The following is a 24,969-nucleotide window of genomic DNA, read 5'->3' on the forward strand; positions in this document are numbered from 1 at the left end:
GAGTGCTAAAAAGCCTGCAGCCCAAATGCAATGTTGGAGAAGCCATCCTTCAAGTGCCTCATCCCGAGGCAGGGTCAGGAGAACAGCCTCCGTCTAAGAGGAGCTCCTGTCATGGATGCTACTGTCAACTCAGCCAGCTGAGTGCACAGCTGATATGCAGGGTGAGGAAGGAGGCAGTTGCCTGTATATACAGTTCATGATGCCATGGCAGTGTGTGTGTGTGTGTGTGTGTGTGTGTGTGTGTGTGTGTGTGTCAAGTGTGGAGCCATCACCTGTTGGCCTGTTACCTCCTGTCCATTGAAAGCTGACCTGAGAGGAAAGGACACAGGAGGAACATGAAGGCATCCATTTCTGGAGCAGTCAACAGCTCTGCCTGAGACCCCACAAGTGTTGAGCAAACACTTTCACCTTTGTAAAAGGGTAGCTGCTTGAGGTACCTCCCCAGAGGCCCATAAGAGGCCCTGGGGTGGCAAAAGAAAATCAAGGGCCTGCCTTGATTTCCATCTCCCCACACACAGGAAGGGCCCAGGCCAAGCCCACTCAGAAGCTGATTCTTCCTGGGACCTGAGAAGCTGAGGGAGCCTTAAAAGCAGAACTGAAAGGGGCAGAGTCTGGGCTAAGACAGGGCATAGTGCTGCAGAGGTGGTCGCCTCAGGTGTGACCAGCAGGACTCCCCATCCTGCCCCTACTTCTCTGTCCCCATTCCCCTCCCTACCCCAGGCTCTCTTTTTTTTTAATGTTTATTTATTTTATGAAAGAGAGACAGTATAAGCAGGGAAGGCGCAGAGAGAGAAACGCACACAGAATATGAAGCAAGCTCCAGACTTTGAGCTGTCAGCATAGAGCCCCACGCAGGGCTCGAACTCAAGGAGGGCAAGACCATGACCTGAGCCAAAGCCAGACATTTAACCGACTGAGCCACCCAGGCACTCCAGGCATCCAGCTCTTATTTCTCCTTCAAGAACACCATCTGCCAGCAGGAAACAATGGATTGCTACATCCTTGCTGAGAGGTTTCTCTGTTCTCCGGCCAGAATAAATCAAATGGACATTTTATACATTAATACCAGAACCACTCATCAGCTAGAACCTCTTACACATTGGTTTTTCCTTCCCTACTGAAGGGTACAGAGCCATACTCCTAGAGATGCAGACTCCTATCCTAGCTGCAGAAGCTTTTTAGTCACCCATATCAATCCCTACCAACACACGATGGTCAGCTGTCTTCCAGGAAGTAGCTAGATTCAGCAGTTTTGATGGAAAGGAGAGAGAGGCCCTGAGCAGTCTCCTGTCCTCAGGCATCTCTCCTGGTATTTGTCTTGAGAACGATGCTTCCCTCCTCCTCAGCCTGTCCAGTAGGGGTGAGGCTAAACCCATACCCAATTCCCAGCCCCAGGAATGAGTTTATGGCTTGATCTCCCTTATTGCTTCAGGGATGAGCATGTGACCCAATGCTGGATTTTTGTTGGAGATTATAGGCGTGGAGCTACCCAGATTGCTACTGGGGAGAGTCTGCCTGGCCCTGACACTAAACCTGATGCAGCCAGAGGCAGGGCTGGAAAGAGGTAGCTTTGGGGCAGGATGTGAGCCCCTGTACCCAGCTTCACAAAGGGTCCCAACTTTGCTTCCCACAGCAAATCCAACAACAACAACAACAATCCGTCACATCACAGGCATCAATGCACCATCTCGCCTGGCTTTAATTTGGTTAATCTTTGTTTGTTTGTTTGTTTGTTTGTTTGTTTGTTTGTTTTGAGAGAGAGAGAGAGAGAGAGAGCACAAGCCAGGAAAGGGCAGGGAGAGAATCCCAAGTGGGCTCCAGACTGTTAGAGCCTGATGAGGAGTTCAATCCCATGAACCCATGAGATCATGACCTGACCCGAAATCCAGAGTCAGAAGATTAACCAACTGAGCCACCCAGGTGCCCTTAACTGGGCTAATCTTCTAACTGTTCTCCCTGTCTCTAGTCTTGCTCCTCTCAAGTCTTGTCGCCATATTGCAGGCATAATGATTTTTTTTTAATTAGGTATCCATACACACATGATCTAGCTCCCTCAGCCAAGAAGAAGCAATGACACCCCAGTTGCAGTGACCACACACACAGTACCCAAATCTTGGTTTCTAATATCATTATCCAAAAAAATGAAACCAGGGCTCCTTGGAGAAATGGCTGATTCTAGGACCAGGGCAGAAAATATACAAAATTAATCCAAGTCATGCTTGGAAATAAAGAGATGTTTTTTAAAATGATGAAAGAATGTTAAAAAACACATAGGAGCCACCTGAAAGAGCTCCTAATGGCCAAAACTGGAACAATTTGAGCAAGAAAATAAATGAAGTACTATTGGACTATAATCCAAAGCATAAAACCCATGAATCCATACTGATAAGTAAACATTTGAATAAATAAGCAAATAGATAAATCTCCAACACAGAAAAATTCCAAATAATTTGTGTACATACTTGAATCTCAAGAAAGTAGAGCACACCTCCCCATTGCTTAAGTGTGGGCTGCACACAGTGATTGCTATGGTCTGAATGTTTGTGTCCTCCCCCAAATCTGTATGTTGAAATCCTAACCCCCAATTTGATGGTATTAGGAGGTGGGGCCTTTGGGAGGGATTAGGTCATGACGTAGAGTCCTCATTAATGGGATTAGTGCACTTACAATAGAGGTCCCAGAGAACTTGCCTGCCCCTTCCATCATGCAGATGGATACAATAAGACACAAGAGTCAGTGACTGGAGGAAGCCCTCACTCAACCATGGTGGCACCCTCATCTTGGATTTCCAGGCTCCAGACCTGTGAGAAATAAATTTTTGTTGTTTATAAGCTACTTGATCTGTAGTATTCTATTATAGCATCCCAAATGCACTAAGACTGAGACTTCCTTCCAGAGAGTACAAAATGGAAAGGGTGGGGGAAGGAGTAATTTTGCAGTAAGCGAACCTGACAAACATTACCTCAGCCTGGAGATCAAGGGCAGCACCCAGTAACGAGTCATGTCGACAGTGTGTACCCATGATGAGAATAGCACTTTATCTCTGAGGTCTTCCTCCTAAAACACATCACCCTAGTTGGATAAAAAATATCAGATGAACCCAAATTGAGGGATAGTCTACAAAATATCTGACCAGTTCTCCACAAAATTGACAAGGTTACCAAAAACAAGGAAAGTCTAGGTGCAGGCAGAGTTAAGACGGAGGAGAAGTAGGGGGACCAGGATTTTCCTCGTCCCTCAAACACAGCTGGGTTGACATCAGGTCACTGGGAACACCCAGAAAATCAATCTGCGGAGTGGCAGAAGGATCTCCACAGTTGGAGGGAGACAGCTTGGCAGGACTGGGGTGCATGTATGTGAATTGGGGGAGAGAAAACAGCATAGGCCCAGAGGGGAGGGAACCCCTTCTGTGCGGAGACAAAAGAGAGAGAGGGCTTTGGTACTGAGTTAGCACAAGAGGAAAACCTCTCCAGACCATGCACTGGGGAAAGAGAATTCCAGAGAGTGCCAGTTTCTGTTTTGCAAACAGCCTTAGGAGCTGAAACTCAAAGATTCCTAAAGTGAGCGACTTTCTCCGGAGTGGAGCTGGGAGTCATGTGTGTGCACTCCTGGGGAAGAAGGAGCCCACCCCGGGGGCTCTGTAGCCATCTCAGGGGTACACTGGGAGGGAACAGTCCCCTTCCTCGAGTACTTTCGGAAGAGGGTTTATTGCCTCCTCAAGGACGAAAGCCTCTGCAGGTGCCAGCCAAAGGCCTTTTATCAGCAGGGCTGGGTGGCGCTACACCAGAACGGGGCGGGGGGGGGGGGGCGGATTGGAGGGTCCTTTAACACATCAGGTTTTGAATCCCAGCTGAGCCCCTAGGAGGCACAGGAGACTGTGGAGCAGGGCAAGCCTACTGCCCCTGAGCAGTGTGGTTTGAGACACCCAGTCTGGGGTAGAGAGACTGGGGTATCACCATTTTTCTCCCCACACCAACATGGTGGGGCTTTAGGGACCAGCACAGCAGCCCCCCGTGGAGGCGGGATCTGCTTACACCAATCCCGGCTGCTCCATGCCTTCTAATTGCTGCTAGCTGGGGGGGGGGGGGGGGGGGGGGGAGACTAACACTGACAGAACCAGAGGGCCTCTCCTCCAGACCAGCACAGCCACCAGTCCCAGAGACCAACAGACAACTGGTGTTTGTTTGTTTGTCTTTTTCTTTTCTTTTTCTTTCTACCTTCTTGTTTTTTATTTTGGAATCAGACTCATAGTTTCTGATTTCTTTACATATATATACACATACATATAATAGATATAAATTATATAAAATATATATTATATATTTATTTATATACATAATATATATTATGTATTATATATTTGTATTTTTTATATATATACATTTTTTACTTTTTTCTTTCTTTCTTTCTTTCTTTCTTTCTTTCTTTCTTTTTTTTTTTGATGTCCGATCTTACTTATTTGTTCCTCTTAGAACAATCTCATTTTTGGAATCAGACTTAGAGGTAGAAGCTCTCAGAGGAGACAGCTTCTGTCTCTTGGTAATCTTTCCTGGCATTTTTCTTTGGCCTCCTTCACTCTGTTGGCCACCAGTCTGGCATATTCTACAGCCTCTTGCTTATTTTTTTTTACTTCACTGCTTCTTCCAGGCGGTACACCAACATTTGTGTTGAAGGACACAGGGAGTAACAAGATGCCGAATCTTGGGTGCTTTGGTCCTAGGTTTCTTACCTTCTCTGTTAAGGGGCTTTCTCACAACAGACTGGTGGACATCATCTTCCTTTGAGAGACTGTAAAGTTTGCAGATTTTGCTAGCTCTTTTGGGCCCCAGGTGATGAGGCACAGTAGTATCAGTGAGTCCAGAAATACCCTTCTTCCCTTTCTTCATGAAGACCCGGTTGAGAACACTGAGATTGGCAACCACAATGCAACCCTGAACAGATTTGCACTTTCTTTCTCCAGTCCTCCTTAGTCAGTAGCAAGAATGCCCCTTACTCAGCAGCACACAGACATGGCCATGGGTCAAGACACCTTCTTCATGGGGAAGCCTTGTGTGTCACTGCCACCACCGATTCAGACCAGGTAACCCTTCCATTCTTCACCCTGTTCATCAGCAGCAACTTCTGTGGCCATTCGCTTCTCAAAAATGGTACAAAGTTTCCATTCGTCATCCACTTCAATGAGTTTCTGGCAGCCAGTAGCTGGGAAAGAGATGTTCAGTCTCATCCTGAAGCAGCCTGCCACCTCTGAGGCGCCACAAAAAACAGGCCCGACTTCCCTACGCCTTTTCTATCTCTTTATCTTTATTTTCCTTTCTCTTTCTCTGGATTTAGCTTTATAGTTTTTGATTCTCTATTGGGTCTTCTTTTCTACCCTTTCATTTTTCTCTTTTTATGGGATCAATCTTCCCCCACCTTTTCCTTTTTTTCCAGGGTTATTTCAACAAATAAATCACAGCACACCTGGTTGAAGGCCCAAACATTCCACCACTACAAGCAAGGAAGAGCTTTGTAGAGGACTGACCAGTGGGATAGAGCAACCAAAATGCAACAGCAGAGTGCATGCAATCTGCAGAGTAGCAAAAGGATCTCCACAGCTAGAGGGAGACAGCTTTGCAGGATCGAGGTACAGGACACTTTCTGAAGTGCCAGGCCCTGGACAGTGTATGACCCCTTTTTAATATCTTAGTACTCACAGGTGCAGGACATATAACAAGCTATTAAAACACGCAAAAGACAGACACTTAACCAAAATGACAAAACAGAAGAATTTTCCCCAAAAGAAATTAAGGAAGAAATCACAGCCAGAGAATTGCTCAAAACAGATATAAACAATATATCTGAACAAGAATTTCGAATAACAGTCATAAGACTCATAGCTGGGCTTTAAAAAAAAAAGCATAGAAGACAGCAGAGAATCTCTTGATGCAGAGATAAAAGACCTAAGAACTAGTTACAATGAATTAAGAAATGATATAAATGACATGCAAAATAAACTAGATACAGTGACAGCAAGGATGGAAGAAACAGAGGATAATAGGTAAAATAGAAAATAAAATTATGGAAAATGATGAAGCTGAAAAAAAAAGAAGGAAATGAAATTACTAGATCACGAGGGAAGAATTAGAGAGCTAAGTGATTCCATAAAATGAAACAATATCTGTATCATAGGAGTTCTAGAAGAAGAAGAGTGAGGGGAAGGAAATAGTCATCCAAGTCCAAGAGGCACAGAGAACTCCCCTCAAAATCAACAAAAACAGGTCAACACCATGGCATATCACAGTAAAACTGGCAAAACACAAAGATGAAGAGAGAATTATGAAAGCAGCTAGGGACAAATGGTCCTTAACCTACAAGGGAAGACACATAAGGGTAGTAGCAGACCTGTCCACTGAAACTGGGCAGGCCAGAAAGGAGTGGCAGGAAATATTCAATGTGCTGAATAGGAAAATATGCAGCCAAGAATCCTTTATCCAGCAAGGTTGTCATTCAGAACAGAAGAAGAAGAGATAAAGGCTTTCCCAGATAAACAAAACCTAAAGGAGTTCATGACCACTAAACCAGCCCTGCAGGAGATCCTAAGGGGGACTCTGTGAGTGGAAAGCAGCAAAGACTACAAAGGACCAGAGATATCACCACAAACATGAAATCTACAGATAACACAATGGCACTAAATTCATATCTTTAATAATCACTCTGAATTTAAATGGACTAAATGCACCAAGAGACTCATTTTAGACCAGAGGACACCTTCAGATTGAAAGTGAGGGGATGGAGAACCATCTATCATGCTACTGGAAGTCAAAAGAAAGCTGGAGTAGCCATACTTATATCAGGCAAACTAGATTTTAAAAGAAAGGCTGTAACAAGAAATGAAGAAGGGCATTATATCATAATTAAGGGGTCTACCATCAAGAAGAGCTAACAACTGTAAATGTTTATACCCCCAATGTGAAGCACCCAAATATATAAATCAATTAATCACAAACATAAACAAACTTATTGATAATAATACCATAATTGTGGGTGATTTTAATTTAATTTAATCTTTTAATATAATTTACTGTCAAATTGGTTTCCATACAACACCCAGTGTTCATCCCAACAAGTGCCCTCCTCAATGCCCGTCACTGTGGGTGATTTTAATATTCCACTTACAACAATGGACAGATCATCTAGGCAGAAAATCAATAAGGAAACAATGGCTCTGAATGACACATTGGGCGAAATGGACATAACAGATATATGTAGAACTTTTCATCCTAAAGCAGCAGAATACACATTCTTCTCGAGTGCACATGGAACATTCTCCAAAAGAGATCACATACTAGTCACAAAACAGCCCTCAACAAGTACAAAAAGACTGAGATCATACCATGCATATTTTCAGATCACAATGCTATGAAACTTGAAATCAACTGCAAAAAAAAATTTGGAAAGCCCCCAAATACATGGAGGTTAAAGAACATTCTACTAAAGAATAAATGAGTTAGCCAGGGAATTAAAGAAAAATTTAAAAATACATGGAAGCAGGGGTGCCTGGGTGGCTCAGTCGGTTAAGCATCCAACTTCAGCTCAGGTCATGATCTCACGGTCTGAGAGTTCCAGCCCCACGTCAGACTCCAGCTCAGAGCCTGGAGCCTGCTGCAGATTCTGATTCTCCCTCTCTCACTGCCCCTCCCCCTCTCGCATTCTGTCTCTCTCTCTCTCTCTCTCTCTCTCTCTCTTAAAAATAAATAAACATTAAAAAAATTTTTTAAATACATGGAACAAATGAAAATGAAAACATCACAGTCCAAACCCTTTGGGATGCAGCAAAAACAGTCCTAAGAGGAAAATATATCGCAATTCAGGCCTATCTTAAGAAGCAAGAAAGGTCCCAAATACAAACCTAACCTTACACCTAAAGAAGCTAGAAAAGCAGCAGCAAACAAACCCCAAAGCCCGCATAAGAAGGGAGATAATAAAGATTAAGGCAGAAATAAACAATATAGAATCCTAAAAAACAGTAGAACAGATCAATAAATCTAAGAGCTGTTTTTTTGAAAGAATAAACAAAATTAATAAACCCCTAGCCAGACTTCTCAAAAAGAAGAGGACCCAAATAGATAAAATCATGAATGAAAGAGGAGAAATCATAACCAACACCACAGAAATACAAACAATTATTAGAGAATGCTATGAAAAATTATATGCCAACAAACTGGATAATTGGAAAGAAATGGACAAATCACCCGCACCTACCAAAACTCAAATGGGAAGAAATGGAAAATTTGAACAGACCCATAACCAAAGAAATTCAATCAGTTACCAAAAATCTCCCAATAAATAAGAGTCCTGGGCCAGATGGCTTCCCAGGGGAATTCTACCAGACATTTAAAGCAGAGTTAATACCTATTTTTCTCAAACTGTTCCAAAAAATAGAAATGGAAGGAAAGCTTCCAGACTCATTCTATGAAGCCAGCTTTCCTTGATCCCCAAACCGAAGACCCCACTGAAAAGGAGAATTATAGGCCAATATCCCTGATGAATATGGATGTAAAAATTCTCAACAAGATACTAGCAAATCAAATTCAACAGTACATTAAAAGAATTATTCACCATGATCAAGTGGGATTCATTCCTGAGCTGCAGGGCTGGTTCAATATTTACAAATCAATCAATGTGATACATCACATTAACAGAAGAAAAGATAAAAACCATATGATCCTGTCAATAGATGCAGAAAAAACATTTGACAAAATACAGCATCCTTTCTTAATAAAAACCCTTAAGAAAGTCAGGATAGAAGGAACATATATTAACATCATAAAAGCCATATATGAAAGGCCCACAGCTAATAGCATCCTCAATGGGGGAAAACTGAGAGCTTTCCCTCTGAGATCAGGAACACGACAGGGATGTCCACTCTCACCCCCTGTTGTTTAAAACAGTGTTGGAAGTCCTAGGCTCAGCAATCATATAATAAAATGAAATAAAAGTCATCCAAATTGGCAAGGAAGAAGTCAACTTTCACTTTTCGCAGATGACATGATACTCTACATGGAAAACCCAAAAGACTCCACCAAAAAACTGCTAGAGCTGATACATGAATTCAGCAAAATTACAGGATATAAAATCAATGTACAGAAATAGGTTGCATTTCTATACACCAATAATGAAGCAATAGAAAGAGAAGTCAAGGAATTGATCTCATTTACAATTGCACTAAAACCCACAAAATAGCTAGGAATAAACCTAACCAAAGAGGTAAAAGATCTGTACACTGAAAACTATAGCAGAAAGAAATGGAAAAATATTCCATGCTCATGGATTGAAAGAAAAAATATTGTTAAAATGTTGATACTACCCAAAGCGATCTACACATTCAATGCAATCCCTATCAAAATAGCACCAGCATTCTTCACAGAGCTTGAACAAACAATCCTAAAATTTGTATGGAACCACAAAAGACCCCAAATAGCTAAAGTAATGTTGAAAAGGAAAACAAAAGCTGGAAGCTCACAACCCCAGACTTTAACCTGTATACAAAGCTGTAATCATCAAGACAGTATGGTATTGGCACAAAAACAGATACATAGATCATTGGAATAGAATAGAGAACCCAGAAATGGACCCACAGATATATGGCCAACTGATCTTCGACAAAGCAAGAAAGAGTATCCAATGGAAAAAAAAGACTCTCTTTAGCAAACGGTTCTGGGAGAACTGGACAGCAACATGCAGAAGAATAAAACTGGACCACTTTCTTACACCATACACAAAAATAAATGCAAAATGGATGAAAGACCTAAATGTGAGACAGGAAACCATCAAAATCCTACAGGAGAAAACAAGCAGCAACCTCTTTGACCTTGGCCACAGCAACTTCTTACTTGACATATCTCCAGAGGCAAGGGAAATAAAAGCAAAAATGAACTACTGGGACCTCAGCAAGATAAAAAGCGTCTGCACAGCAAAGGAAGCAATCAACAAAACTAAAAGGCAACTGATGGACTGGGAGAAGATATTTGCAAATGACATATCTGATAAAGGGTTAGTATTCAAAATCTATAAAGAACTTAACAAACTCAACACCCAAAAAACAAATAATCCAATGAAGAAATGGGCAAAACACATGAACAGATATTTTTCCCAAGAAGATATCCAGATGGCAAACAGACACAGGAAAAAATGCTCAACATCACATATCATCAGGGAAATACAAATCAAAACCACAATGAGATACTACCTCACACTGGTCAGAATGGCTAAAATTAACAACTCAGTAAACAACAGATGTTGTCGAGGATGTGGAGAAAGGGGAACCCTTGCACTGTTGGTAGGAATGCACACTGGTGCAACCACTCTGAAAAACAGAGTTCCTCAAAAAAATTAAAAATAGAACTATCCTACAACCCAGCATTTGCAATATTAGGAATTTATCCAAAGGATACAAAAATGCTGATTCAAAGAGGCACATGCACCCCAGTGTTTATAGCAGCACTTTCAACAATAGCCAAATTATGGAAAGAGCCCAAATGTCCACCAACTGCTGAATGGATTAAGAAGATGTGGTGTGTGTGTGTGTGTGTGTGTGTGTGTGTGTATGAAGATGTGATATATATATGTATATATATATACATATACATCACACACACACATATATATATATACACCACATCTTCTTAATCCATGTATAATACACACACACACACACACACACACACATACATACATACATACAATGGAAAACTACTCGGTAATGGAAAAGAATGGAATCTTGCCATTTGCAACAACATGGATGGAACTGGAAGTCATTATGGTAAGCGAAATCAGTCAGTCAGAAAAAGACAGATATTATATGATTTTACTCATATGTGGAATTTGAGAAATTTAACAGATGAACATAGGGGAAGGAAGGAAAAGTAAGATAAAAACAGAGAGGAAGGTAAATCCTAAGAGGCTCTTAAATACAGAGAACAAACTGAAGGTTGATGGGGGGGTGGGGGTGGGTTAAATGGGTAATGGGCATTAAGGAGGGCACTTTTCAGGATGAGTACTAGGTGTCATATGTAAGAGATTAATCAGTGGGTTCTATTCTTGAGGCTAAGACTACACTGTATGTTAACTAACGAGAATAAATAATAATAATAATAATAAAACAAGGGAAATCTGAGAAACTATCACAACCAAGAGGAGCCTAAGAAGACAGGATGACTAAATGTAATGTGGGACCCTAAATGAAACCCTAGGATAGAGAAAGGACACTAGGGAAACATAGGACATCTGAATAAAATATGGACATTCGTTAGTAATAATATATCAATACTGGTTCATTAATTGTGACGAAAGTACCATATTAATGTAAGATATTAATAATTGGGGAAATAGGCAGAAGTATTTGAGAGCTCTAGGTATTATCTTCACAATTTTTTCTGTAAAGCTGAAATTATTCTATTTTTAAAGTTGTTTAAAAAAAGATATCAGATAATTAATGGGATCTCAGGAGAGCAAAGAGGCAGACTTTGGAAGGGAGACTGGCAGGAAGAATGCTCCGACAACATGGAGATACCTCTACGGTACAGCAACACCAAACCCTGCCTGAACCCTGGACAAACAGCAGGACCAAATCTAAGGTCTCTCCTGGCTGAATCTGCTCAGTGGGGCCCAGACCTCATACCTGTACCTCTCTTCAAGGAAGACTGCACATGCCATTCTACTGCTAACTTAGGAAGGTGGGACTAAAAACTGGAAGGTACCTAAACAGGAGGCTGCTCAGTGTGAAAGAAGGATTACAAGCATGGCAAATGGAGAGGGAGAGAGAGAGAGAGAGAGAGAGAGAGAGAGAAGAAGAAGAAGAAGAAGAAGAAGAAGAAGAAGAAGAAGAAGGAGAAAGAGAGAGAGAGAGAGGGAGGGAGAAAGAAAGAAAGAAAAGAAAGAAAGAAAGAAAGAAAGAAAGAAAGAAAGAAAGAAAGAAAGAAAGAAAGAAAGAAAGGAAGGAAGGAAGGAGGGAGAAAGGAAGGAAGGAAGGAAGATAGAAGGATAAGGGCACCTGGGTGGCTCAGTCAGTTAAGCGTCCAACTTCAGCTCAGATCATGATCTCACTGTTCATGGGTTTGAGTCCCACACTGGGCTCTGTGCTGACACCTCAGAGCCTAGAGCCTGCTTCGGATTCTGTGTCTCCCTTTCTCTCTGCCCCTCCCCCACTCACACTCTGTCTCTTTCAAAAATAAAATAAACATTTTTTAAAAAATTTAAAAGATAGAAGAATAGAATGGACAGATGGACTGATTTGGAGGAAGTATAAAAACAGAGAAATAAAATATCATAATATGTACCTGTTCATAAGATCTAGATCAATCAGTAAAACTGAGTCAAAAATTTTTTTCTCCTCTTCTTTTATATCCAAATACAAAAGTATATGTATTTCAAGAGTACTTTATTACAACATTGAGAGAGGGCATGTCCAGGATGCTAGCCTACTAAATGAGGAAAAAAATTACCATAATAAAAAGAATATACAAGTTGGCTGTGACAAAGTTCTCACCCATTCTTGGCTCCCAACTTTTTCCCAGTTAAGTGTCCAACTCTTGATTTCAGCTCACAGTTCATGAGTTCAAGCCCCACAGAGCACTCTGTGCTGACAGTGCAGAGCCCGCTTGAGATCCTCTCTCTGCCCCTCCCCACCCTCTCTCTCAAAAATAAATAAACATGTTTTTAAAAAAAGAAATATTATGGTGTCTGTGACCTGAAGAGCTAGGTACTGATGATACCCACGCCCCACCTGAGATAGGGACTAATGTACTACCGATGCCAGGATTTCCTGGGTGAGGTCCCACCACCAGCAGAAGGGCAGGTACCCATGAAGTGACCTCACTGGAGAAGTGAGCCCAGCATGTGGGGAGAAGTGAGCCAAGATCACAAGACAAGGCAAAGCAGTAGCTGTCCCAGCTTCATGAGTGGGGAGGCCATGGTAACACCATTCTGGCTGGTTACAAGATGAGGCACAGACTCCTCACTGACTCAGTCTCCTTCCATTTGGAAAAAAAAAGGCAAGGTGGTGGACATGGGCAAGTCTTGTCACAGGATCCACATGCACAGGACCCAGGAGGGTCAGGAGGGCTGGGCTGGATCTGAGGAACTTCAGCAGCCAGAGTTCTTGGGCTTTCACTCTGCTGCCCTCCCCTCTGCATCTCAGCTACTCTCTCCTCTGCACCTTTCTCTTTTCCCTGCCAGGTATACTTCCATGTGCTCTACCTTTCTGCCTTGTAGCTGCTGCTTATCCTTGTTTCTGCAGGTGCCCCATGATGGCCCCTATCAGCCCTTCTCTAACCCAGGGCCTTCCCGCTGGACTTCCCCGTTAGCTGCATCATCCCCTGGGTATTTCCACACCCAAATTCTTTCCCAGAGAAGTGGTCAGATTGTCCTGCTCACCTCCTCACACCAGGACCAACCAGAGATCCCTGAGCAGCCTTGTTCTGTTCTCCTCCTGTTCATCCCAGTGGTGAGTGACTCAGTCATTTCAAGCTACTACAACAAGAATACTACAGACTAAGAGGTCTACACAAGGGAAACCTCTTTCTCACAGTTCTGGAGGCTGGAAAGTCCAAGATCAGGTTTCTGGCTATTCCGTTCCTGCAGAGAGCTCTCTTTCTGGTGTGCAGACTGTCATCTCACTGTATCTTCACCTGGCAGAGAGAGGAGCATGCTTTCATTTCTCTTTTTATAAGGGCACTAATCCCATCATGAGGGTGAAGCCCTCCTAAAGGCCCCACCTCCTAACACCACCACATTGGAGGTTAGAATTCCAACACGTGAATTTTGAGGACATACAACCATTCGGTCTATAGCAGTGAGGGAGGGATCTCCTGCTCTAAATAGTGGATAAAGACCAAACGGATGACACCTAATACTGAGCAGTGGTTTATTAGTCATATACTCACAGTCTAGAGAGGAGGAGACCACATGCTATGCAGGGTCCCACAGGGGTTATGCCTGCAAGCACAGTGAACCAGCAAGGACTGTGGTAGGCAGGCATCACAGTAACAAGAACTTACAGGGGCCCTGATTCCTGCAGGACATGATTGTCTCATTGGAATAGTTTCCCAGGTTGGTGGGTGGGTTAGTGGAACCCATTAGGTTGAAAGTTGGGTGCAGTGCAGCTGGTCCAGTGGATAGAGGAACTAGCCAGGTAGGGGGACATATCTGGTGAGATCAGGGGAATGCATAGTTAGGCTCTGGGGCTCAAAGATGTCACAGCAGCACATGAAATTTTAGGCCTTACGCTACAAGCCTCTGAATCAGCTGGCCTGGTGACAAGTGCCACCTAGGGAGGAACGCGGAGTGTGGGGCTGGGTCACATGCTACTCAACGCGGCAGCTCAGATATCAGGACGAACGTGTCAGGTGGGAAAGCGAAATGTTCAAAAACACAATGGGATAGCTCCCTAGAAGCAGCTTGTATTCAATTTCTGTATCAGCTCATGCTATGACTAGAGGCCCGACATGGGGAAGAAATAAAATTCTCCCATAATTTGCTGCTTGTAATTACAAAGAGTAGGAACAACAAAATGTTTCTTAGTGAAATGTGGAAGAATTCTTTCATGCTTGCAGCAGCCACATTGGTTTGCCCATGTTCTCTGCCCTGAGATACTCCCTCCCTCAGACTTCAGCAGTCTCTGGAACTGGCCTGCAAATGCTCCTGCATGGACATGATCACTGACTGCCCATCCCTCATCCATTGCCTATTTTATTTTATTTCATTTTTTTTTTAAGTAGGCTTCACAACAAGCACAGATCCCAATGAGGGGCTTGAACTCATGACCGTAGGATCAAGATCTGAGCTGAGATCAAGAGTCAGACGCTTAACAGACTGAGCCACACAGGCACCCCCCCTTGTCATATTTTTTTAAACGTCTATTTATTTTTGAGAAAGAGAAAGAGCATGAGCAGGGGAGGGGCGTAGAGAGAAAGAGACAGACAGACAGACAGACAGAGGATCTGAAGCAGGCTCCGGCTGACAGCACAGAACCCGATGTCGGGCTCGAACTCACAAACCGTGAGATCATGACTTGAACAGAAGTTGGACACTTAACTAACGGAGCCACCCAGGTGCCCTGCCATTGCCATATTTTAAAAATCCCATTTGCCCCATGTTACTTCAAGCTTCCTCCTAATGCCCCTGCCCTAAGCCTGACCCCTTTGCACCCAAAACACCACCTGCTGGTCACAGTCATTGAAGGAAAATGTCCTGTCCTCAGGACCCTACTGAGAGCCCTAATGAGGACCGAAGGAGAGGAGGACGCCCTACTGAGCCCACTCCTGTGCTCGCACCACCTCCTTCCTTCTCCTTCTCTGCTCCCCTCCTGGCAGTACAGCCCCTGCCTAGATCCCTGCCTCAGCCACTGGACCAGGGCACCAGGACCTGATACCCACAAACAGGGTCTTCGTGAAGGATGGGAAATAATGTCAACTTTACACCTTCAGGAGCAAAGCCAGGCAACAGACTGTCCACTGAGCTTCTGAGAGGAAAGACCACCAGGAGGGACATGATGCTGCAGACCTCACTCTCCTTCAGTTCAATAAAAACCAAGGGTAAGCATTGCTCATATTTGTGGCGTTTCCGGAGCTGAATCTTCTCTACCCCTTGTCATTTTGGGGCCTCCAACTATCTCCTGGGGATACCCCAGAACTCTATGTGTGGTAGAGCAGATGGCCTTGCCGGCATATTCACCTGTACAGCTGGGAACAAAACATGCTCACAGAGGTAAAACATGCTTTACCCAGGCAGCATTTGACTCTGATGAAGTTTGCAGGTGAACTCTGTCCCTAAAGGGAAGAGAGGAAATGCAGATGAAAGAGGATGTGCAGGAGGTGAAACAGGGGGGGCTGGGCAGAGGACTGTAGAAGACAGAGCTGGGCCTCAGAGTTTGCCGAGCAAAGGGGAGCAAGAAGGAGCGTGGATGCTGGTCCAGCTCTAACAGAGACTCATTGCCGTGTCAGCCCCCGAGCTGAACCAGTTGCCCGCATCTCAGAGAAGAAGGGGCTTAGACCTCAGGGGATGTGGATGGAGAGCAATGGGAACAGGGCCTAGACGGGGTCTCTAAGAGCCGAGCTCTTCCCACTGAGAACACGGCCCCCTAAGCAGGCAAATGGGAATTCTGGGGGATCAATTGGAAAAGCCCTGAACATCGGTATCAGGAGAACCACTTGGGTGGTCTGAAGCAACTTTCATGTGATAAAACTGAGGCTTCTCTGAAGGGAAAGGGAACCGCAAGTTTCTGATCACCTTCCTGAGGCAATTTGAACTTCTAAATCCTCTCCGCCCTCCTCTCCTTTTCCAAGATCTCCCTTCCACTCCAGCTGCCTCTATGGGGTCAGAGAATTCCCAGCCAAAGCAGATGAACTCCAGGATGCCTCTGGGACAATTTTGAAGCCAGAAAAGTGAAGGTGCAAAGTCATCCCGGAATATGGAAGAAACAGAGGCAGGTTCTCTAGTTCAAGAAGCATCAGAGCTCAACGTGCAAGCTGGGGACCAGTCCCGTCATGGTTCTGATGGTATGTAGGGCCGTTTACAGATGAAAAGGAGCTTATTGTCACAGGAGGCATCATTCCATGACTGAAGCGAGGACATCTTTATATTGGCACAGTGTTCATTGTTCCCAAAATTATTGGGCTCACCTGGAATCCAGAACCTACCAAAGGAAAAAACAAAGAAAAACTTACATCCAATGAAGAAATGAGTGACTTCAATCCCAGCTTTGGTCCTGAGTGATAGCATCACAAGTTTTTGTACCCATGCCTGAGAGGAAGGGGGCTGGTGAGCTGTCAATCTCAAAGCCTGAAATCACTCTCCCAACTCAGAGCCAAGCCAGCCCACCACTCTCAAGGCCCTCCGCAAACCCACACTGCAAAGACTGAGACGTAGAACAGGGGATCTGCCGAGGATGGGTAGAAGGCCATGCCGCCAAACCCCAGATGGCACGGAGAGGCCATGGATTTGTCCCCAGTCCCACAGGAAATTGGTGGCAAAGGTGAGCTAGATCTCAGCTCAGTGTTCCTACCACCTGAGGACGGGGAAGAACCACAAACCCCGTAGTCACCCCGTCCTTCATGCCCTGGTCCTGGCCCAGGAAAGTCAGGCTGGGAAGGAGGCTCTGGGGCTTACCTTGCACTCTGGACCTTGTTAAATGGAGTATCGTCTACCCAGTACCAGTCCCCCTCACTCCCGGCTTTGGTCAGGCCGATCCAGTAGAAAAGTCCACCTGCCATCTTGTACAGAAACTCCTACAGGGAAGGAGAAGGAGTGAGGCACCTGCTACAATGTGCAAGTGGAACATCTGTCTCTCTGGGTGTTTTTGTTCTTGTTCTCTCTGTCCTCAGTGCCAGCCCCCACATACCACACACACACTGACCTCTCTCAAGCCCCTTCCTGTCCCTGCCCAGAGTCCATCTTCCAAAGTCTTTGTCTTTTCCCCGCAACTAACAGACTCAGGTCTCAAGGTGTTGGGCCTTTCTGCTCCTCAGGAAGTAGGTTCTGGAGTACAAGAAAGACTCAGCTAAACCCCAGAGCAGGGACCCCAGGAGAAGGGCCCAGATACTAATAACTGAAATGCAGTGAGCGCTTAATATGTGCAAGGCACCGTGCATTTATATGCATCTAGTCAGCTGTTCTCTGAAGCAGGTACTATTATCATGTGTGCTTCATTGATCAATAGGCCCATCTAATGAAGTTAAATAACTACCCAGGCTCTGGGACCAGTTAGGAGCAGGGTTAGGGCTCTAGACCCCAGAGCACACACTCTTACCTGCTCTACTAGTCCACCTCCCAGATGAAAGGGGCTCGTTCAATATTTTGCTCACTAGGTAGGAGACTAGGTAGGGTTATGTAGTGTTATTAATGTTATTCACAAACGTTTTTGTTTTCTGGGCACCTAGAAAGATTGTACCTCCCTGCCCTCTCTGAAGCTGGGACCACTGCATCATTTGCTTTAGCCAATGAAATGTGAGCAAAAGTGATATCTGTGATTTCCAGGCAGATGCTTAAGAGCCAACATACGATTTGCCATGTTCTCCTTCCCTATTTCAGCAACTGTGGAACCATACACTGAGATGGAGTCTCCTTTGGCCTAGGTCCTTGAGTGACCACACAGGCAGAACCCCTTGCAGGCCCTTGTTGGACATGTAGTGCAACTGAGAAGTAATCCCTCATTGTTAGGTCACTGGTATTTGGGGATTACTGCACCATAATCTTGCCCATCCTTCCTGATATGGCTGTTAATACACCCCCTTCTTTGAGCTGCCTCAAAGTGAACTTACCTGTTCACTCTCCGAGGCCACTGAGGTCAGGTGTGAATCCCTGGACACACAGAACTGCTGGGCACTGTACCAGGTCTTTGGGACTTGAGAAAAGTAATAAAAGTTCCCCTTGAAGTACTTCCAGCCTTGAGAAACCATCTGCAGAATGTCATCTGGAGAACAAGGATGAAAGATGAACACTGGGGTTCCTGTTTCCTCTGGGTGCTGGCTGGGGGTGGTTCTCGAGTGGGATCCCAGAGACAGCAGCAAATGGGGCTGGGTTCTGGGGTCCTTGGGTCCTTGTGTAAGGGCTCAGGGACACTGTGTCACATGCTGAAAGTCTAGCTGAGAGTGGTAGAGTATCTGGGCTTAGATAGGGGAGAGTTAAAAATATTGATCAAGAATCGGTCCCTCCTCCTAAGAGGAAACAATTCTCTGTTGGCCATCACAAGTGGCTGAGCCCCCACACTCCAGGGATGGAACTTAATGGATTGATGGCTAGGTTTGGGCCAGGACAGAGAGACTCCTTAATGCCTTCATACTCTGTGCCTTAGTGTGAGAACCCATGCTGGTCCCTGGTCCCTTTTCTCCTGAACAGCCCCTAAGTCCTCCAAGCCCACTGCTGAGCCCTTGTTTCTTAACTTTCCAACCATGTCTGCCCAGCTCCTCTTCCCCTTCCCTCCACACGTGCCAGCCCAATGGCCTCATGCCTGAAGCTGGCAAGGCTCCACAGGCCACTGGTCAGCTTACAACGTTCTTTTCTGAATCACTTACTTTGCTGTTTGAGCACCTTGCTGATATTCTCCAAACTGGTCTGGAGTCCCTGGACCTTTGCATTTAAAGAACTGGCTTTATCCAAATTTCTTTTTAACTCTGGAATTTGGGCATTTAAGTCATTGACCGCCTCCCAACTTCTTGTTAACATCTGTATCTGTGCATTGGCTTCCTTCACACCAGTTTCCAACTTCCAGATCTGAGAACGCACATGATCCAGGCTGGCATTCACCTTCTGGACCTGAATGCCGGTTGCCTCCACGCCTCCTCTATTCCTCTTAATCTCAGAGCCCAGAGCGCTGATGTTGTCCACACGGCCTTTCAGCAACTGAGCATTGTTCTTTACATTTGATATTGTACTCATAAACCAGGGATCTGGATTTGAGAAAGTCAAGACGTCAGGCAAAGGGACTCCCAGGGACTCAGAGTGTTGTCAGGGTGATAAAAGGAAGAGAAAGTAAGGGATAAGCTTAAGCTACCCAAAGAGCTGTTGCTTACCCTCCATTCACTCATAATGTATTCATTCAACAAACATGTGATGGGCACCTAGCACTTGCTGGGAACTCTTGCAGATGCAGGTAATGCACAGATTGATAAAACACAGACTGTCTGTTGGAGGACCTCATAGGGAGGCAGAAGCAGGGATTAGTACCCAGTCCTAAACTTGCTTTGCATATTTGAGGCACATTTGGTAAAAGGATGCCCTCAGTTACTTCCTTGTTGCATCCCTGGGGGCTCCATCACTTGATTCCCAGTTCCTCCTTCCAGAGGCCCCTACAGTGGCATCCACTAGGGCAGCACCCTTCCCACATCTACCCACAGGCCCCCTGTGGCCATGATGGGGGCCAGGCGTGCAGACTTCCAATCTGGAAGTGACTTCTCCAGAGAATATGGAAAGAGGGAATTATGAAACCATTTCTACCCTTCCCTTATCCCACCCACCATGACACTCTGCTCAGGCTACAGGCTCGGGTGGCAGATAGGAGACCAAAAACAAACCAAGAGGAAACTCTGCTCAGAGGCTCCTAGTCTGAGACCAAATATGTCCCAAAGCCTTGAAGGGAGAAGACAGATGTTGCCTCCCCCTGCTTTCTGGAGACCTGGTGGGAGGAAGAAGGCTCTGCTAGCAGAGAACATGAGGGGTTAGGCAGAGCAGAAGAAGAGGAAAGATAAGTCACACAACCAGTGAACAAGTAGGAAGTCTCCCTTGACATGACCTCAGCAGGAATGGGAAGATAAATGAAAAGAACATGAAGGGGTCCTGGTGAGAATGGTGAACCAGGAGATCTGTTGGCTCACTGGGAGACTCTCCACCTAGTCAGTCGGGGCTGAATGCAGTTAGAAGCCCTTCTTTGTGGGATCAAAAACCATTTTGCTCACTGTTAACAGCTGCCCACAAGATTCCACACAAAAAAACACAGCTCGGGGGCGGAGTGGGAATGACACGGGATGAAGAAATGGGTGAATGTTTCCTGGGGACAAAGCAGCATATCCTTGAGCCCAAGCATGCAAGTGCTGATCTCAATCCGGAAAATCTCCCCGGGGTTGGGAAGGAGAGAGCAGCAGCTCATCTCACTTGGAACAGGGGACCCAGAGACTGCCCCTGGAAAGAGGGGAAACGAGACAAATGGAAAAGCCAGAGGTGGGAGACACAACTGAACAGAGGGTCTGGATGTTGAGGGAGCCGGCTGACTGTGGAGAAAGACCAAGCTTGGATGACAGAACGTGAGGACTTACAGAGAACAGCCTGCAGCAGGATGGAAGCAGCCAGGCCCAGCGTCAGGATGATGACTGCAGCCCGGACTGTGAGAGATTTCCTCAGAACCAGAGATGGACCCGTCTTGGGAGGAGGCTCTGCCAGAAGAAGAAGAGAACATGTGTTGAAGGACCTGCCAACAGCAGAACACAGGGCACCAAGCAGATTCTGAGCGGAGGCTGGTGCTTGCCTCGGGGCCAGAGAGAGATGTTCTGTTTATCTACACTGAAGTGCACATCCGAGACCTCGCTCTCAGCAGCCTTCATCCTGCACACTTGCACCTGCAGCACAGGTACATTCAGCTGTTTCCCCAAGGGCATTTTATCCAGAAAAAATGGGAAGTGAGTCCCACAGGAGGCCGTCATGTCACCCCAAAGTTCCCCATTCCTGGCTTAGACACCTTGCCTGGCCTCAGCCACAGATCAGTCATCTCCGCAAAGGTCTGAGCTCTCAAGAAGAGGCCACGTGTCTTCTTCTCCCAGGGGCCTGTTGCATGGACACTTTAACCATATTGTCCCAACGCTGCTCTATTTCTCTTAGAAGACTCCGCTCATCCATCATCCATCTATGCATGCATGCATCTCACAAATGCACATGGGTTGCCTCCTAGGTACGAGGCGCTGTACGGGGACTGGGCCGCAAAGATGACTAACTCACAGTCTGTACTCCAGCAGAAGACAGACTTGAGCAAATAAATTACGATACAGTGTTATGAGCATAACAATAGAAGAATACATGCCATCCAAAGGAAGTACAAAGAATGGAATAATGGTAAAAAGCTCCAGGTAGAAGGATTAGCACACTCAGAAGTATGGGGGCATAAGACAGCATGGAGTGCCAGTTGATGGTGTTGGAGTGTAAAGACTGTGACAAGAAGGGGAAGGGCAGGGGGCTAAAGAGGCACCTGGGGTCAGATCATGAAGATCCTCTTGGGTCATATTAAGGAGCTTGAACTTTGGTTTATGGGTGACACGGAGCCAATGAAGGACTTCAGGCAGGAGAGAGACAAGGGCAGGGACACTGGAGAAAGTTCACTCTGGCGGTGGCGAGGAGCATAGAAGAGGGTGTGGAAAGCCTGGAAGCAGGGAGACCAGTAAGGAGACCGCTGAAATAAAATACTTTCTGTTGTCAAGTCATCTTAGATGATACAGCATCCCTTTATAAAAGTAGGGTTTGGAGATTCAAAATGTAAATGTAAGATGTGGGTTCTCCTCCCTGCTTCCTGCACTTACGAGCTTCCCAAAGTGGGGAGGCTCAATGTCATCGGACCAGGAACTGTTCTTTCATATGTGGGAGAAGCTAAGGGCAAATAGGAGCTTATCTGGGGCTCAGTGAAGGACTAAGTTCTCTCCTGGGAAGCTTCTCATGCTTTGAAGAAATCGGTCACATCAGAGAAACCTGGTACATAACACATTCTAAACAAATATTACTTGGAAGACAGGAAAGAAAGGGTGGAAGTGAGGAAAGGAGACAGGGAGGGAAGGAGAAAAGGAAGGGAGTTGGTCCAGATAATTAGATAGATGGACAGAAGGTTGACTGGCTGGCTAGCCATATAGGTGGAAGATTAGTGGATGGGAGTTGATGGCTGATCATTACTCAATTCTGAAACCTAAGTCTGTGGATTAGGATCTGTCTTCCAGAAGCTACTGACATTATCATTCATTTATTTCCACAGCAAAGACATGAGAGAAGTATGATTTACATCTTACTCAATAATGCATGAAAATTCTGGCCACAGGACTAGAAAGCTGGCCGAGGCTTGCTGAATGTGAGCCAATGGATATGGACGACAGTGTGGTACCAGGGACAGGAGGTGGAAACAAATGAGGGCGGGACAAGTAAATAGCTACCTATCCTTGCAGAGGCTTTTGCTGCTTTGATATGTGAGAGGACCCCACCCCCCTAGTCAGCCCAGTACTTACAGGCCCCTTGCTGCTCTCTCTCCAGGCTGACTAGGCCTCAGACTGGAGCTCCTCCTCTGATTGGATGAGGACTGACCCAGAGAGGACTCCTCGCCACACTCCCCAAGTGGTGGGAAAGAACCTGGGCCACAGGGTGGTGGCCTTTCACCCCATCTCATCTGCTCCCCATCCACATTCTGTCTGTAGCTTCCAGAACTGCTACCTGTTCTAACCTTTGACATTACCTAATCCCTTATTGCCTGTCTCTGAACATTTATGACTATATCTCACTCTCTCCAGGTGGCTCATTTGGTTACAGAACCTTGGTTCCACCAGTGTTCAGAAGGGATTAGAATGTTCTGGTTCTGGGATCTCATGCTTGTACCCAGTCAAACCTCAGAGTTGCCTCAGCCCTTCTGCTCCTAGCCCCTGGCCCTACATTTACAACCTGTCATAGTCCAGAGCCTGGGGTGGAGAAGAAGCCAAATTACTGAAGGCTCTGGTAGAAGGGGCCTATAAGGTCTTAGTCACCTCCTGAGGCATGTGGGAGAGTCTGCCTAACCTGGAGTGTGTGGACTCTTCCTTCTCTGTCCAAAAGTTGGCTTTTCCCAAGCTTCTGCTGGTTCGTAGCATCAGGTATTAATGAAACACCTATATGCCTTCTCACTAGTCCCAGGAAAGGATCCAGAGACCTCACCAAGCTGAGCCCACTGCATAAGAAGGGGCTGGGCTTGGGGGGGCATATGCTCTGAGTGGTGGGAATGGAGGCCTCACATAGATATTCTACTGAGCCAGCATGAGGAAGCTAAGCAAGAAGCAACCAGAATCTTGGGCTGTGGACCCACCAGGGTTTCAGAGATGGTGGATGTAAAAGTCCCAGCCATGAGGAGTTTCATTTCCCACTTTGTGGGGAAGAACAGTCACAAGCTATTTTCCTACGGCCATGCTCATCTATCTGCAGGTACTGACTGAGCATGTCTCCCATGCATCCCTCTGGGTGCCTATCTGGCCCCTGACCTGACAGTCTTGGAGGAAAAAGACAAAGCAAGAGGCGAATACCTCAGCCATACTTTCCTGCCAGGAAAATGGGAGGCTCTCCTGGACACTCAGGAGATCCCAGCTCTTCTAAACAGAGGAGGAACTTTGGGTCAGACTTAGAGTGACCAAAAATCACTGCCGTGATGAGAGAAAGGGAAGTCCATGCTCATTTCTCTGTTTCTCCACTTGCCATGACCTTGGGGTTCTAAGACTTTCTTTGGAGAAGGATGGAGGAAGGAAACAGTTTTGCCACTTTCCCCTTTCTCTGGTTGGGATTCTCCTTCTGCTTGGAGATGGACCATGGCCATAATCAGTGGAAGTGGAGAAGAGACCTGGGTTGCTTGAAATGCCCCAGAAGAGCCAAAAGTCATCTCCAAGGATAGCAATCCCAATCCCTCCAGTCAAGGCCTGGAGGAAACCAGAGTGGACAACACACTGGGAAAGGGGATGGGGAGGCCTGGGAGGGGGGTGCAGAGAGGAGAGGGGAGAAGGGCTATGAGATGAGAATGAAGACACTGTGACAGCTGGTCAGGCTTTCCACAGCCTCCGAGGGGACTCCTGTGTATAATGTGATGTCAGGTTTGACCAGCAGACCCCAGATAACCAAGGGATTCTAGGCTGACTTCTGGGTATGTGTCCCAGCAACAGGAGACAGGGCAGAGAAACCAACACAAAAGCAGTGGTGGGAGTACCATTCATCCTCCAGTTCTCCTAGGATGCCCACTTTGCACCAGGTGCAAGAAGAAAGACAGCTAGAGATACTGTCTCCAGAAATAGTGTTCCTCTTGTGGACAAAATGTACATCTTTAATTCTGGGAAGGATTAAAGGATGAAGGACAGTTCAGGAAGCCTCTCCAGTCTCCCTTGATGTTGGGAATGGGTTCCTCTTTTTTAGGATATTATGTAGGGGCAGGTTTCTCTGGAATGATGACAATGGGCCAGACCTCAGTGAACAGGCCATTACATCTGGTGGCAACCGGTGTGGTGTGGATATGGGTGAGTAGCCTGGTTACACAGAAGGATCACCATGTTTTGGGCTGAGGAAGCTCCTCTGAACCATCCAAATCAAAGAGCTCTTGCCTGTGACCTTAGTAGGAAAGGCAGATTCGTGTCGGGAAAGTAACAAAAGGCTCTTGGGGAAAGTATGCCTAGTTTTTTTTAAAGTTTATTTATGTATTTTGACACAGAGAGAGAAAGAGAGTGTGCAAACGTGGGGGAGGGGCAG

At 45.7% G+C, this 24,969-nt stretch overlaps 1 protein-coding gene and 1 pseudogene across 4 annotated transcripts in view; both read right to left on the reverse strand.

Moving 5' to 3' along the window:
* Positions 1-4,388: 4,388 nt before the first annotated feature.
* On the reverse strand, positions 4,389-5,718 carry LOC122466995 (annotated as a pseudogene).
* Positions 5,719-12,147: 6,429 nt separating this feature from the next.
* The window catches only part of CD207 (CD207 molecule), a 53,210-nt gene continuing 40,388 nt past the window's right edge, over positions 12,148-24,969 (reverse strand). Inside the window, exons 3-8 of one of the 4 annotated variants that reach the window (XM_043603614.1) lie at positions 20,787-20,903; positions 19,050-19,424; positions 18,297-18,448; positions 17,146-17,264; positions 16,659-16,672; positions 12,148-13,667 (exon numbers count right to left, since the gene is read on the reverse strand). In XM_043603614.1, coding sequence (XP_043459549.1) covers positions 13,648-13,667; positions 16,659-16,672; positions 17,146-17,264; positions 18,297-18,448; positions 19,050-19,424; positions 20,787-20,903 — 797 coding nt within the window. In that variant the 3' untranslated portion in view covers positions 12,148-13,647. Of the gene's footprint in view, positions 13,668-15,736; positions 16,673-17,145; positions 17,265-18,296; positions 18,449-19,049; positions 19,425-20,786; positions 20,904-20,995; positions 21,100-24,969 lie in introns of those variants that run through there. The other 3 variants (XM_043603615.1, XM_043603613.1, XM_043603616.1) reach the window with 3 other exon arrangements.

This window comes from Prionailurus bengalensis, chromosome A3 (assembly GCF_016509475.1).
Source record: "Prionailurus bengalensis isolate Pbe53 chromosome A3, Fcat_Pben_1.1_paternal_pri, whole genome shotgun sequence".
Classification (NCBI taxonomy): domain Eukaryota; kingdom Metazoa; phylum Chordata; class Mammalia; order Carnivora; family Felidae; genus Prionailurus; species Prionailurus bengalensis.